Source organism: Leptodactylus fuscus, chromosome 2 (assembly GCF_031893055.1).
Source record: "Leptodactylus fuscus isolate aLepFus1 chromosome 2, aLepFus1.hap2, whole genome shotgun sequence".
Lineage (NCBI taxonomy): Eukaryota > Metazoa > Chordata > Amphibia > Anura > Leptodactylidae > Leptodactylus > Leptodactylus fuscus.
In genome coordinates, this window is record NC_134266.1 from 228,227,754 (window position 1) to 228,239,676 (window position 11,923).

The window sequence follows — 11,923 nt, forward strand, 5'->3', positions numbered from 1 at the left end:
GGTCCCTAAAGTTGTATAAAACAAAAGCAAGCGAATATATGAAATTTTGTAAAATATCATGCCAGAAAAAATTGTGTCTTCCTCCACAGGCTCTCTTCTTGGTTTTCCCTACATGCCAAAACTGACTTTCACTCTGAAATCTCTTCGCAGAAAGATGGGCCTGAATGTCATAATGAAAGTCTATGCAGAAGAGCTGGACTGAGCAGAAGACAAGTGAAAGAGGTGAGAGCCACAGGCACAGAGAACCTTTTGGAGATGATAGGAAGTTTCTGTCTCACCCCAGGTACTTTATTCCCTTGAATATAGGGCAGTACGTTTATATAATGTCCTACATGATTCTGCTGATTATCCTGTGATAGGTTATTGCCAGATTCTCCATAAAATAGAAAAACACAAACATTACAAGCAGAGGGGAAAACTGCTAAAAATGCAGTCATATGAAGTGAGAGTCATATATTGTCCAGGAATAGTGTTATTCCTCACACTCTGTATTACTCAGTTATGCAAACTTTGTTGAAAGGTTAGGTACTTAAAATTTCTAAGAATAGTAACAAAAATAACTATAAGATTCCTAGCCGTATAACATACTTCCCTGGTACACATATTTATTCAGTTCAGAAAATAGTGTTGTCCACCAAAGGTAGACAGTGGATTCACTGTAAATACTTTGTCCATAGTAATTCTTCCTCAATAATCTTACACTTTATCCATGCTCTTGTGAAACGAATTCAGTTCCACAGAATGTTTGCGGTGTTCCTCTCGTTCTTTTTCATGTTCAGGGTCAAAGCTTCCTTTCAGGATTGTCAGTTTGGCCAAAGGATTCTTCACACGTGGAACCAGTAAGTAATTGTAGATCAAAGACCCGAGGATTGCACCAGACATGGGACCTACCCAGAAGACCTGGGAGTAATCACAAGGAATAGGTTTATTTGTAGGGGAATACAGGACAATTGACCTAGCTTCAATCATATCATGTATTGACATAGCTATTCGACCTTCTACTATTAGAAGTCTTACTTAAAAAAGACTTTTTACTACCTTCAAGTCCAGATCTTTTCATAATCTAATATGTGCTGCTCCAATGATTCACAATTAGAATTTTACCTCTAGCCCACACCATTCCTGAGCAATCAATGCTGTTAATTTTGGTGCCTGATATGCTATTTAAGCGGTGTACTGTCATGTGTCAGGCAGGAGCAGGTAAAGGGTGTGATTCTGAGTTCTGACACTGATTGGAATTCTAAATCACACCCCCTGCCTGACACCGCCCTTTAGAGGGCTTAAATGGCACAAATGGCTAGAGAAGAAATTCCAACTGCGCTGGGAGCATCCTCTATTAACAAATGCTAAGAATTAGAATTGGTGGGTTCCCAATACTGGGACCTGTACCTGGTGCCATACCCACAAAGAATGAAGAGGTGCATTCACATGCTGCATTCTTGCACTTTTATAAGAGTTCCAAGAACAGCCAAGTGTACTTGCTTTGCTGTTCTCAGAAGTCCTATAGAAGTTAAAGCAAAGGCATACAGCAGAAACACACCACCACAAGGCAGGATTTTTTTTACCTGCATTCTTCAGTTTTATGGTGGCTTATGAGATAATTTAATATAGGAAATTTCCTGTAACATACAATAAATAGACACATAAGATGCAGTGTGAAAATTGCCTTATCCTGTGTTTGTGTGGGTTTCCTTGGGTTACTTTTATGTCTTCCAACTCAAACATAGTGAAGAGTAATTTGGCTTCCAATGACATTGGCCCTAATATGTTTATCTGAAATCTGGAAATTAAATTGTCAGCCCCATTGGGGATTGGCGTGAATGGTGGCAATGTTAGTACATTATTGTTATACTGGTGCTATATAAGAAGCAGAATTGAATAGATTTTGAGCTTGCTCAAATATTCTTACCCAATGATAACTGTACAATCCCATAATCATCGCAGGGCCAAAGGATCTTGCTGGATTCATTGAACACCCAGTATAATAGATCTGAAACCAGACAATCAGATTGCAAATGTTAGAATACAGAGATGTATATATGACAATGTATACTGTATACAATAGCAAAGTAACAACACAAATACTATTGTATCTTTGTAGATTCCTGGACTTGTCTGCCTGATGTTCTCAGCATTATGTCCTCTCCATCTCCACCAGAACTGAATCTTTCAAACTCTGAAACTCTGATTTTTTTTCTTGTTTTTCCAGTCTCTTAGTAACCTACATAATCTTGACATTTCCATTTCAATGTGTGGTACTTCAATAACTCCTAGGCAACACGCTCGCTGTATTGGGATTATTTCTCCAAGACATTCTTCAAGCTGTACCAGTTCTCTGGAATGCACTACCCTGGACAAGTAGTTTAGTCTCCAATCTCCACAGTTTTAGACACATTTTTAGGCAGTCCTATCCCATTACCTGACCAGCTCACCTCCATTCAACCCCTTCTACATTATTTCATAGAACGTGATTGCTTCATCTAACACTTTACCTTTATGTACTTTGCTTGTTTATAGACTATAAGCTCCACTAGTAGTATCCTCATTCCTAATGTTTGATATGTTGAGTTATTTGTTACTTTATAATGTCTGATTTTGTCTGTATATATACACGCTGATTTATAAAATGCTATGGAATATGTTGGCCCTATGTAAATATTCTTCTTAAATTATACATAGCACACGTAGTACAACAACTTACTGATTAGAGATGAGCGAACAGTAAAATGTTCGAGGTTCGATATTTGTTTCGAGTAGCCCCTCAATATTCGACTACTCGAATCGAATATCGAACCCTATTATAGTCTATGGGGGGGAAATGCTCGTTTCAGGGGTAGACAACATTCGATCAAATTATACTTACCAAGTCCACGAGTGAGGGTCGGGCTGGATCCTCCGTGCAGTCTTCTCCTTGCAGCGTCCACGCAGCGTCTTCCGGCTCTTCATTCACTCTGCCAGGCATCGGGCCTGGGCAGAGCCGGCTGCACATGCCCGCACTACAAGTGGACATGCGCAGTCGGCTCTGCCCAGGCTCGATGCCTGGCAGAATGAATGAAGAGCCAGAAGACACTGCGGGGAAGCTGCACGGAGAAGACTTCTAAAGGTAGGAGAAGAACCAGCGTTGATTGGCCGACTGTGTAGCATTCGGCCAATCAATGCTGGTTCTGCATCGAACTTTTACATTCGAATAGTGAGTGGTACTCGATCGAGTACGAGTATTTCGAATACCGTAGTATTCGATAGAATACCTACTCGATCGAGTACTACTCGCTCATCTCTATTACAGATCAATTTGCTACATGTCCTCCGCCATTACACCCACTAAACATCACTATAGGGCATAAACAGAAGATGCAGATGAAGTCTCTGCAGCACCCAATAGCCACACAGATGTGTTATAAAAAATTGAGAGTCTTCAGTAGTAAACTATGCCTGAGGAAGAGTCCTAGAAGCCTCGAAAGCTCGCAATCTGCCATCATTTTAGTTAGTCATTAAAAAAGGTATCAACTACTGAAGACTGTCAATTTTTTAGATTTCATATCCACTGACTTTTTCCTTTTACAAGCTGTGTTAGAAGTCAGTTTTACCTGCAAAACCGTGTGGCCATACAGAGCTAAATGAGTGCTGAGGAAATTCAAATTCACATTTAAAGGGTCATCATTATTTTTTAATTTTTTACATACCCCAAGGAGATGTCCTAAAGTGACTGAGAGACCAATTGATAAAGCTGGCGATCCGACGTTGTCTGTTCTTTGACTATCCGTTGTACCAAAGACACACAGGACAAGCTGCATGGTGAGGAACAGCTCAACAGCAACAGCCTTGCCAGGAGTGGTGTCCTCATTGATCTGCAAATTCACAGTATTGGAATAAATGGAGACCATTGGCAAACTACTATCTGCTATCTTTATGTTTAAGGGAATAACAACCCCCCCCCCCCCCCCCATAGTAAGACACCACACACAGCTTAATACTGGTATCATGCAATCTGGACATATATATTTCTATAGGCATGGGATTATAAGAGAGTCTATTACCAACAAAAGAAATCAGATACTTGATATTTGCCCTTTTGCTCATTGAGTGAGGTGTAGACTACCTGATCACATTATGGTACAGAGCCCATGTGCTAACTATGGCCACAGACAAGCTTAAGGGGTTTACTGTATCTTTAAATAATTGTTCAATGATTCCTGTAAGCCTGATCACTTCTCATTGCTAGATCTAACATGACTGTAACTTCACAGGTCGGCTTTATTAGTATTGAACACCAAAAATCAATTCTAAAGAACAAAAAATCTACATTAAAGAGACCCTTTCACCACCTCCACTAACTCCAGTTCTTATCATCTGTTAATGAATGGTGCTCTGTTGATTTCAGCACAGCTGGAATTATTTCTCTAGCTCCCACCGTTCCTGAGCAATCAGTGCAGTTAGTTTTGGTGCCTGGTATGCTGCTTAGTTTATGTAGTGTCAGGTTGGAGCAGAAAAGAGAGTGTGCTCAGAGCTCTTATCAGAGGTGGACAGTGACAAAGCTCAGAATCACAACTCCCTTTGCCTTCTACTGCCTGACATAATCCACCTGACAGTACTCAGCCTAAATAGTATGTCAGAAATAAAAAATACATGCACTTACTGATCAGGGACAGTGGATGCTAGAGAAAGAAATTCCAACTGTGTCAGAGCAGCGCTTCTAAACAGCTGGACTTGGCAGAGGTGATAAAAGGTCCTCCTTAAAGGGAGTCTGACATCTGGAATATTGGTATAAAACCAATGACAGAAAAATGTAGAGCTTCTACTACACTTTCCATATATGTCTCTCTTATTCTGCATTGTGGTTCCATTTTCATGTACATTTCTTTTCTTATGCAGATTAGCTGAAAAGGGCTTTAGGGGTGTTTGTTCCTCCGCCCGGGCGTCACTGTCAGCTCTAGATAACTGCTCCTAACTGCTGCCCAGCTCTTACCCCCCCATTGCTTAAGTGACATCTTTGCATTTTGCATTATGCATAAGAAAGGATTGGTATCATAATGATTTCCATTGGACGATCCTTATAGTAAAAACTATTTTTGTTGTATGAACGGTATTACTCATTTTTTAAGTTGGGCTTTTACCGTGCAAAATGTAAAAAATAAATCTATTGGTGGTGCCTGGATACTGTCATGAAACTGCCATTGTCTGACTAGTTATATGTTACAGTACTTGTTATACATCAAGGTTGGGTCTGGGCTGTAACCAAAATTACTATCAAAAATAAGATCCACAGTACTAGTAGCAGTTAGCATGCCTGATGATGGTTTCCATTAAGTACCATATATTTTTTTACATTTTAAAATAATAATTAAAATAAAAAATAAAAAATATCTTAAGAAAATCAAATAATGCTATCTATAAAACAAGCAGAAAACCAATGAAACATGAATATAAATATAAATATCATATGCACTTTACTTTATGGTTTCCCCTCACCTCTCCATCTTTTACTTACCGAATTGATGGCAAGGTTCCCCCGCACTTTGTCTGGTGTGAACTCATAGAGTAACCCAGCTCCAGCCACAGCTCCCAACATCTGAGCCAAGATGTAGAACACACATTTCAGGATGGAGATCTGAGACCCCACTAGGAATGCCAGCGTCACTGCAGGGTTCAGGTGAGCTCCACTAATATGCCCTATTACCTGAACAAGGGTCGCTATAGCTAAACCAAAGGCTATGGAGATCTGCAGAATACTTGGCAGTGCAGCTGGCCATGATAAGGCGCTGCCAAGACCAAGGAATACGAATATAAGTGTGCCTAAGAATTCTGCTAGGATAGCCCGTGAAAAGGCCCCCGAGCACAGGTCTTTTAACATGGTTTCTATGTTTATATTGCAGTTCCCATATACCCTGCTGTAGATTTTGCTGCTCTGCTATATGTTACCAGCTCAAGATTTCAAGCTGGTATATATCTCTTTAGGGTGGAGAGAAGAATTCCACATGCAGGTGTGGTAATAAGCTATGAGATGGAAATTTTCCCATACAGGACTACTCAAGTATATAATTATATGTCTATATACATTTCATTAGGTTGCAGCAGAAAAGAGTAACTGCAATAAAGGCAATAAATAGTTTATACCTTTCTCCAAAATTAAGGACATAGTGTATATTCACAGTTCACTGTAACTGATTGGGTGTTGGTCAGTGGCGATGCCACCCATTCTCCACCTAGCACCATAATCATACTAGTCATAGGATAAGTGGGGATATTTAATGCAGCAAACATATTTCAGTGCACTTGGAATGTTTCCTGTCTGTTTACAATGCATACATTTTGGGACTCTTAAAAGACTCAAGGCCCATGTGGTTCCAACTCTGTAGAAAAAAACCCATCTTTTTACAGTCCCTGCAAAGTGGATGGAATTCACACATTGCGGTTTTGGAAATTACAGCAAGTCAATTATACATGGAAGCAGAAAGTCCATAGAGGAAACTTCTGCTGACTTTCTGTGAAAAGCGCTGCAGGAAAAAACGTGATCTGTTGCCGCCGCGTTTTTCCGGCAGCTCTTTTTTGCTGAGGCCCGCTACTTGGGGTCTTAGCCTAACTCTCTGCTCACGCTGACTACAAAGTTTATATTATAGGTATACATTGTGAAATTCTCCTGATGTATAATAACACAGAATGTTCCAACTTTTAATGCTGTATGACATGTTGTGGGTCACTGACTCCTATAGATAATGCACAACAATCACCTATGCTAGTCTATACATTAAAGGGGCTCTATCATTGGGAAAAGTCATTTTTAGATAAGCACATCCTTGCATAGCCTTTAGAAAGGCTATTACACACCTACCTTTTGTATGTAAATCGCCTCAGTAGATTTTGAATAAGTCCGTTTTATTCATATGCTAATGAGCTTTGACCGTGCATCGAAAGTGTATGTGTGCACTGTGTGCTCTATGTGTATGTATAGCAGAGGCTGCTATACATACACATGGAGCAGACTGTGATCACAGACACTTTCGGTGCATGGTGGGAGCTTATTAACATGTGAGTAAAAACGGACTTATTCAAAGACTACTGAGGCAATTTACATACAAAAGGTAGGTGTGGAATAGCCTCTCTAAAGGCTATGCAAGTACGTGCTTATCTAAAAATGACTTTTCCCAATCATAGAGCTCCTTTAATGACATTGGCTGTATATTTAGGGTCATGTCCTGTTGTAGAATAAATTTGGAGCCAATCAGAAGACTTTCTAAAGGTATAAACTGCCTTTTGATATATATTATTATTTAATATACACAAAAAACTAGGGCAAAAAAGGGGCAGAACTATATGAAGATTTCTACTGTGCCTGAATCAGGCGAACTGCCATAAACATCTCAAAAATTGTAAAAAAAATGTTGTACTTTATTAAATTTAACACATTAAAAATACACAATAATAAATGTACAGGGGATAGTACAAACCATATAATACATGGAGGTTAAGTTGCAATACTGCATCAAAGGCTGTAGGTATAACTCATGTTACATATATATATCAGATGTCATGGTATATCTGTGCGTCTGAACAGCACTTCATTAGTTTAAACATGGTTTACATAGAGTATATACACATAAATAGAATTAAGATCATGCAGGGTTACATTTACCTATAAGTAGACCTCCATGTACATGAACGTGCGTTCATGGGGCACGTTCATGTACATGGAGGTCTACTTATAGGTAAATGTAACCGAAAAAATATATATCCTTGTACCGTGTTAGCCAGTGGATATGAAATGAAAGAAATTTTCTGAGAGAAGTCCTCAGTAGTTGATACCTTTTTTAATGGTTAACTCAAAAAGTTTTTGATGACATATTTCGAGCTTTCGGGACTACTATAAAGGTCCCTTCATCAGGATGGTAAATGTAACCCTGCATGATCTTAATTCTATTTATGTGTATATACTCTATGTAAACCATGTTTAAACTAATGAAGTGCTGTTCAGACGCACAGATATACCATGACATCTGATATATATATGTAACATGAGTTATACCTACAGCCTTTGATGCAGTATTGCAACTTAACCTCCATGTATTATATGGTTTGTACTATCCCCTGTACATTTATTATTGTGTATTTTTAATGTGTTAAATTTAATAAAGTACAACATTTTTTTTTACAATTTTTGAGATGTTTATGGCAGTTCGCCTGATTCAGGCACAGTAGAAATATGCCTTTTGATATAGCCAAATTTGAAGATGCAGCAAGAAATGGATGACCTTAAAGAGGACCTAGTTCTGGTGACATTGGTGCCATTAATTTAAGCACTGATATTTCCCCACTGTCAGAAGGGCAGGCCTCACAGCCTAGCGTAGGGATCAGCAACTTTCAACACTCCAGATGCAGTGAAACTACAACTCCCAACATGCTCGTTTTACTTCCATGGCAGTTCCAAGAACAGCAGAGGAAGCATGCATGCTGGGAGTTGTAGTTTTACAACAGCTGGAGTGCCGAAGGTTGCCTACCCCTGGTCTAGCGTCTTCTGATAGTACTCATCCATAGATTTGTACTGGGGGGGTGATTCAAAAAAAGCTCAGCATCATTGATGGGCGGTAAGGAATGTCCTTCTGACAGTGGGGAGATATCAGTGCCAAAATTAACCTTTTACCATACCTATTTTAGTGAATAGGGATATCTATTTTAGTGAATACGGATATTCCTGTTCTGTATTGAGCTCTGTTCGCACCTCTGTCTATCTTTTGTTTTCTTTTTCCATGGTAGAGTAAGGAAAGCAAAGATAACCGAGTGCCAGATCTGTCATGGTGCCTGACAAACCCACCGTCTTATAAAGGGACTAATGTTTCTGACAGTGTATGTTATGGTAATGCAGTTTATGCATGCTGTGCTATTCTTCTCATCAAATGTAACATAATCTCCAACGGAGTGTGAACAAACCCTAAGCCACAGTGCAGAACAAACTGCAAAGTGCAGCTCTAGAATTGATATGTCTTCTTTGAGGCTCAAAAAATTCAACAGTCAACCTCTTCTCAGTCTGCATTTCTTTCTAATATTACCTACTATTTGTGACTATAATATCTAGCTAGTTATATTTCAGGTTTCACCTTCTGTTCTATTGTTAATTCTGGGTTCATGCACCCACCAGTAGGGGGAGTTATCTGCATATGAATTTCTATAGCTGGGATTAAAGGGAATTTGTCACCATGTATTTATTAAAATCAGATATTAAAATATATCACTTTTTTTCTAATCTGTTTTTATTTTCTGATTTTTTTTTTTAATTCACATTTCTATACATGGGCTGCCAGTTTGTCTCTGCTACTGCATTGCTGTTAGCAGCATTTAGCGACATGTTTTACAGCATAGTCATGACTTTAGTCAGCAATAGACTGGAGCTGACTAAGGGTCCATTCACACGAAGGAAAATGGTGAGGAATTTGGTGTGGAATTTCAGCGCTGAAAAAAAAGCCTCCCATTGACTTCAATGGGTTTCTTTTTCTGTAAAAGGAACCTTCCCCAGCACCCAGCAGCTACTGCACCCAAAAACTCCAACCATTTTAATTTTTGTAATTTTCCTGTAGCTGCTGCATTTTCCCCCTCGGCTTATACTCGAGTCAATAAGTTTTCCCATTTTTTTGTGGTAAAATTAGGGGCCTCGGCTTATATTCGGGTCGGCTTATACTTGAGTATATGCGGTATACCTGTGTGCTGGAGCTCCCCTAGTGGTGGGCGCAGGTAGCTGCTGTGGTTGTGCCACTGTAGATGAGTTAGTTCTGTGCCAGCCCCACATGAAGAAATCCTGAGGTGAATGCACAGATTTACCTCATTCATGCTGTATATTAACTATGGATGTCATGAAGTCAGGAAGTCATTTCTTTTATATTGCAATTATGTATGCCTCACATAGTGAATATAATCTCAAATAAATTGTGTGGATCTGGATGATACTTTCCTATTGAGGTAGAAGCCAAACCGCATTGTATTAAAGTACAGATTAAACCGGGAAGGGAACTGCCTCTAGAGATTATACAAAATTCTGGCCAATTTTTGGAGGGCAAACAGGTGTTGTTCTCTGACAACCAAGGAGTTTTTCTACAAATGCGTTGGCTCCGAATCTCTCCTCGCTCATTGTAATAAAGTTTCTTTACAGAAACAAATCAGCTTGTTTGCGAAGTAAATGTATGAACTGGGAGAACCTGTGCCCATTGCCATCCGCCAACAAGATGGGCGCGTGTAGTATGTGCGCGGTATGTTCTGAAGTTTTCATTAGATGGGGTGTATACATGAGATCTGCCGATCGTCTTTACAAGGAATGTATCATCCATTGTATCATATGTGTATTAAACCTGATGAAATATATCACTTTTTTCTAATCTGTTTTTATTTTATTGCACTTTCTGTACATGATTATTGAGGCGGCCATCTTGCCTGAGCTTCTCTACTGCTCTGTTAACAGCATTTAGTGACATGCTTTACAGCATAGTCATGGCCATAGGCAGCAATAGTTTGGAGCCAACTCATTGAAATTTACGGGAGAGATTTCTAGATTTTTGTCCTGTGGATTTTTTTCTGACCTTTAGTGCAAATTTTAAAATCTGCAGAATCAGTTTACTTTATCTGTATTCCTGTGGTGGTTTGTAAATAATGGCTTCAAAATCCACATGTAAATCTGCATGTACATAGATGCAAATCCACACCGACATCCGAGCCAGATGAGGCAGACTTTCCACATAGATTTCTGTGCATGTACAAGTGGAGATATTTATCATGTAAAGCCTGATCATGTGCATATACCCTAAATGGGACCAAGCTGTAGTACCGCAGAGCCCCTGCAATATATACAGAACTGTGCCTGGTAAAAATACCCCAAAACAGATTGCTTGTGAGGAATAGATCTCCTATCCTAAGGATAGCCCATCAGTATCAAAGACCCAGAAAATGCTTTGAAAATTTGCACTGAAATCTTTATGAACATCCATCATGTACGATATATTATGTAAATTCACACCAAGATCTGCACCATTGATTGCCGAACATATACATGCAGATTTCAATACAGATTTTCTACATGGAAATCCTACTTGTGTGCATGTACTCTGAGTGGGACTAAAGTGCAGTACCAGGCACAATACAATATGTACAGAACCGTGCCTGGTATATAACAAAAGAGTCGTCACAAATCAGGCTCCTACTGATCCTATATTGATAGCCTGTTCTACGAATAGCCCAACAATATTGAAGACCCAGAAAACCACTTTAGGCCGGGGCCCCATGAGCCGGAAACGCCACAATTTTCCCACAGCGGAAACGCCACAGGAAAAATCGTGGCGTTTTACAGTAACTTCAAAGTGGATGGGATTCATGCAAATTCCATGACTACTTTGCTTTTAAAACCGCAGCACGGACACACTGCGATTTCCAGTGACTGTAAAATGAAGTGGTTTTTGTCAAATCATGACAGAACACTCCACGGGGCCCTGGCCTACATTCCCGGCAAAGTGGACAGTATTCTGGCTAATCCTATCCACACACTGCAGAAAAATATCCGTAGTAGATAAGCTGGGATTTCAAAACCTGTTTTGTTTTTGTAAAACGCAGCATGTCAATTATGTCTATGGAAATGCTGGTGGTTTCCTATGGAAGTAGAAGGTCCACAGAGAAAAACTGCAGACTTCCTGCGAAAAGCGCTGTGTAAAAAAACGCAATGTGTTTCCACCGCGGTTTTTCCCACAACACTTTTTGGCTGGGGCTCACTACGTTGGGCCTTAGACTTAGACAGCAGGATGAAATGTAATGCCACTGATACAGCTTCTGAGCTCGAGCCATCAATGGGCTGTTTATGTACAGCACCACATGGTGTGGGGTTAAACTAGCTATTACATGGATGTTTTTGTGAAATGGCCGCCACCAAATATGTTGCCCGGGGGCCTCTGTGAGC

The 11,923-nt window shown here is 39.7% G+C and overlaps 1 protein-coding gene across 1 annotated transcript; it reads right to left on the reverse strand.

The window, feature by feature from the left end:
- Nucleotides 1-696: 696 nt before the first annotated feature.
- LOC142193873 (aquaporin-5-like) lies at nucleotides 697-5,851 on the reverse strand. The gene is made up of 4 exons (XM_075262886.1): nucleotides 5,489-5,851; nucleotides 3,684-3,848; nucleotides 1,910-1,990; nucleotides 697-900 (listed from the first exon to the last, which is right to left on the reverse strand). The coding sequence occupies exons 1-4, from the start codon at nucleotides 5,849-5,851 to the stop codon at nucleotides 697-699; spliced, it is 813 nt and encodes a 270-aa protein (XP_075118987.1).
- Between the last annotated feature and the right edge of the window lie 6,072 nt (nucleotides 5,852-11,923).

What these genes read in the sequence shown, in the direction of transcription:
- LOC142193873 (XM_075262886.1), bottom strand. Translation starts at nt 5,851, where the DNA reads ATGTTAAAAGACCTGTGCTCGGGGGCCTTTTCACGGGCTATCCTAGCA. An exon ending in GGAACCTTGCCATCAATTCG is followed by an intron (nt 3,849 to 5,488) that starts GTAAGTAAAAGA and finishes GTGAATTTGCAG; the next exon opens with ATCAATGAGGACACCACTCC. An exon ending in CTTTAGGACATCTCCTTGGG is followed by an intron (nt 1,991 to 3,683) that starts GTATGTAAAAAA and finishes GTCTGGTTTCAG; the next exon opens with ATCTATTATACTGGGTGTTC.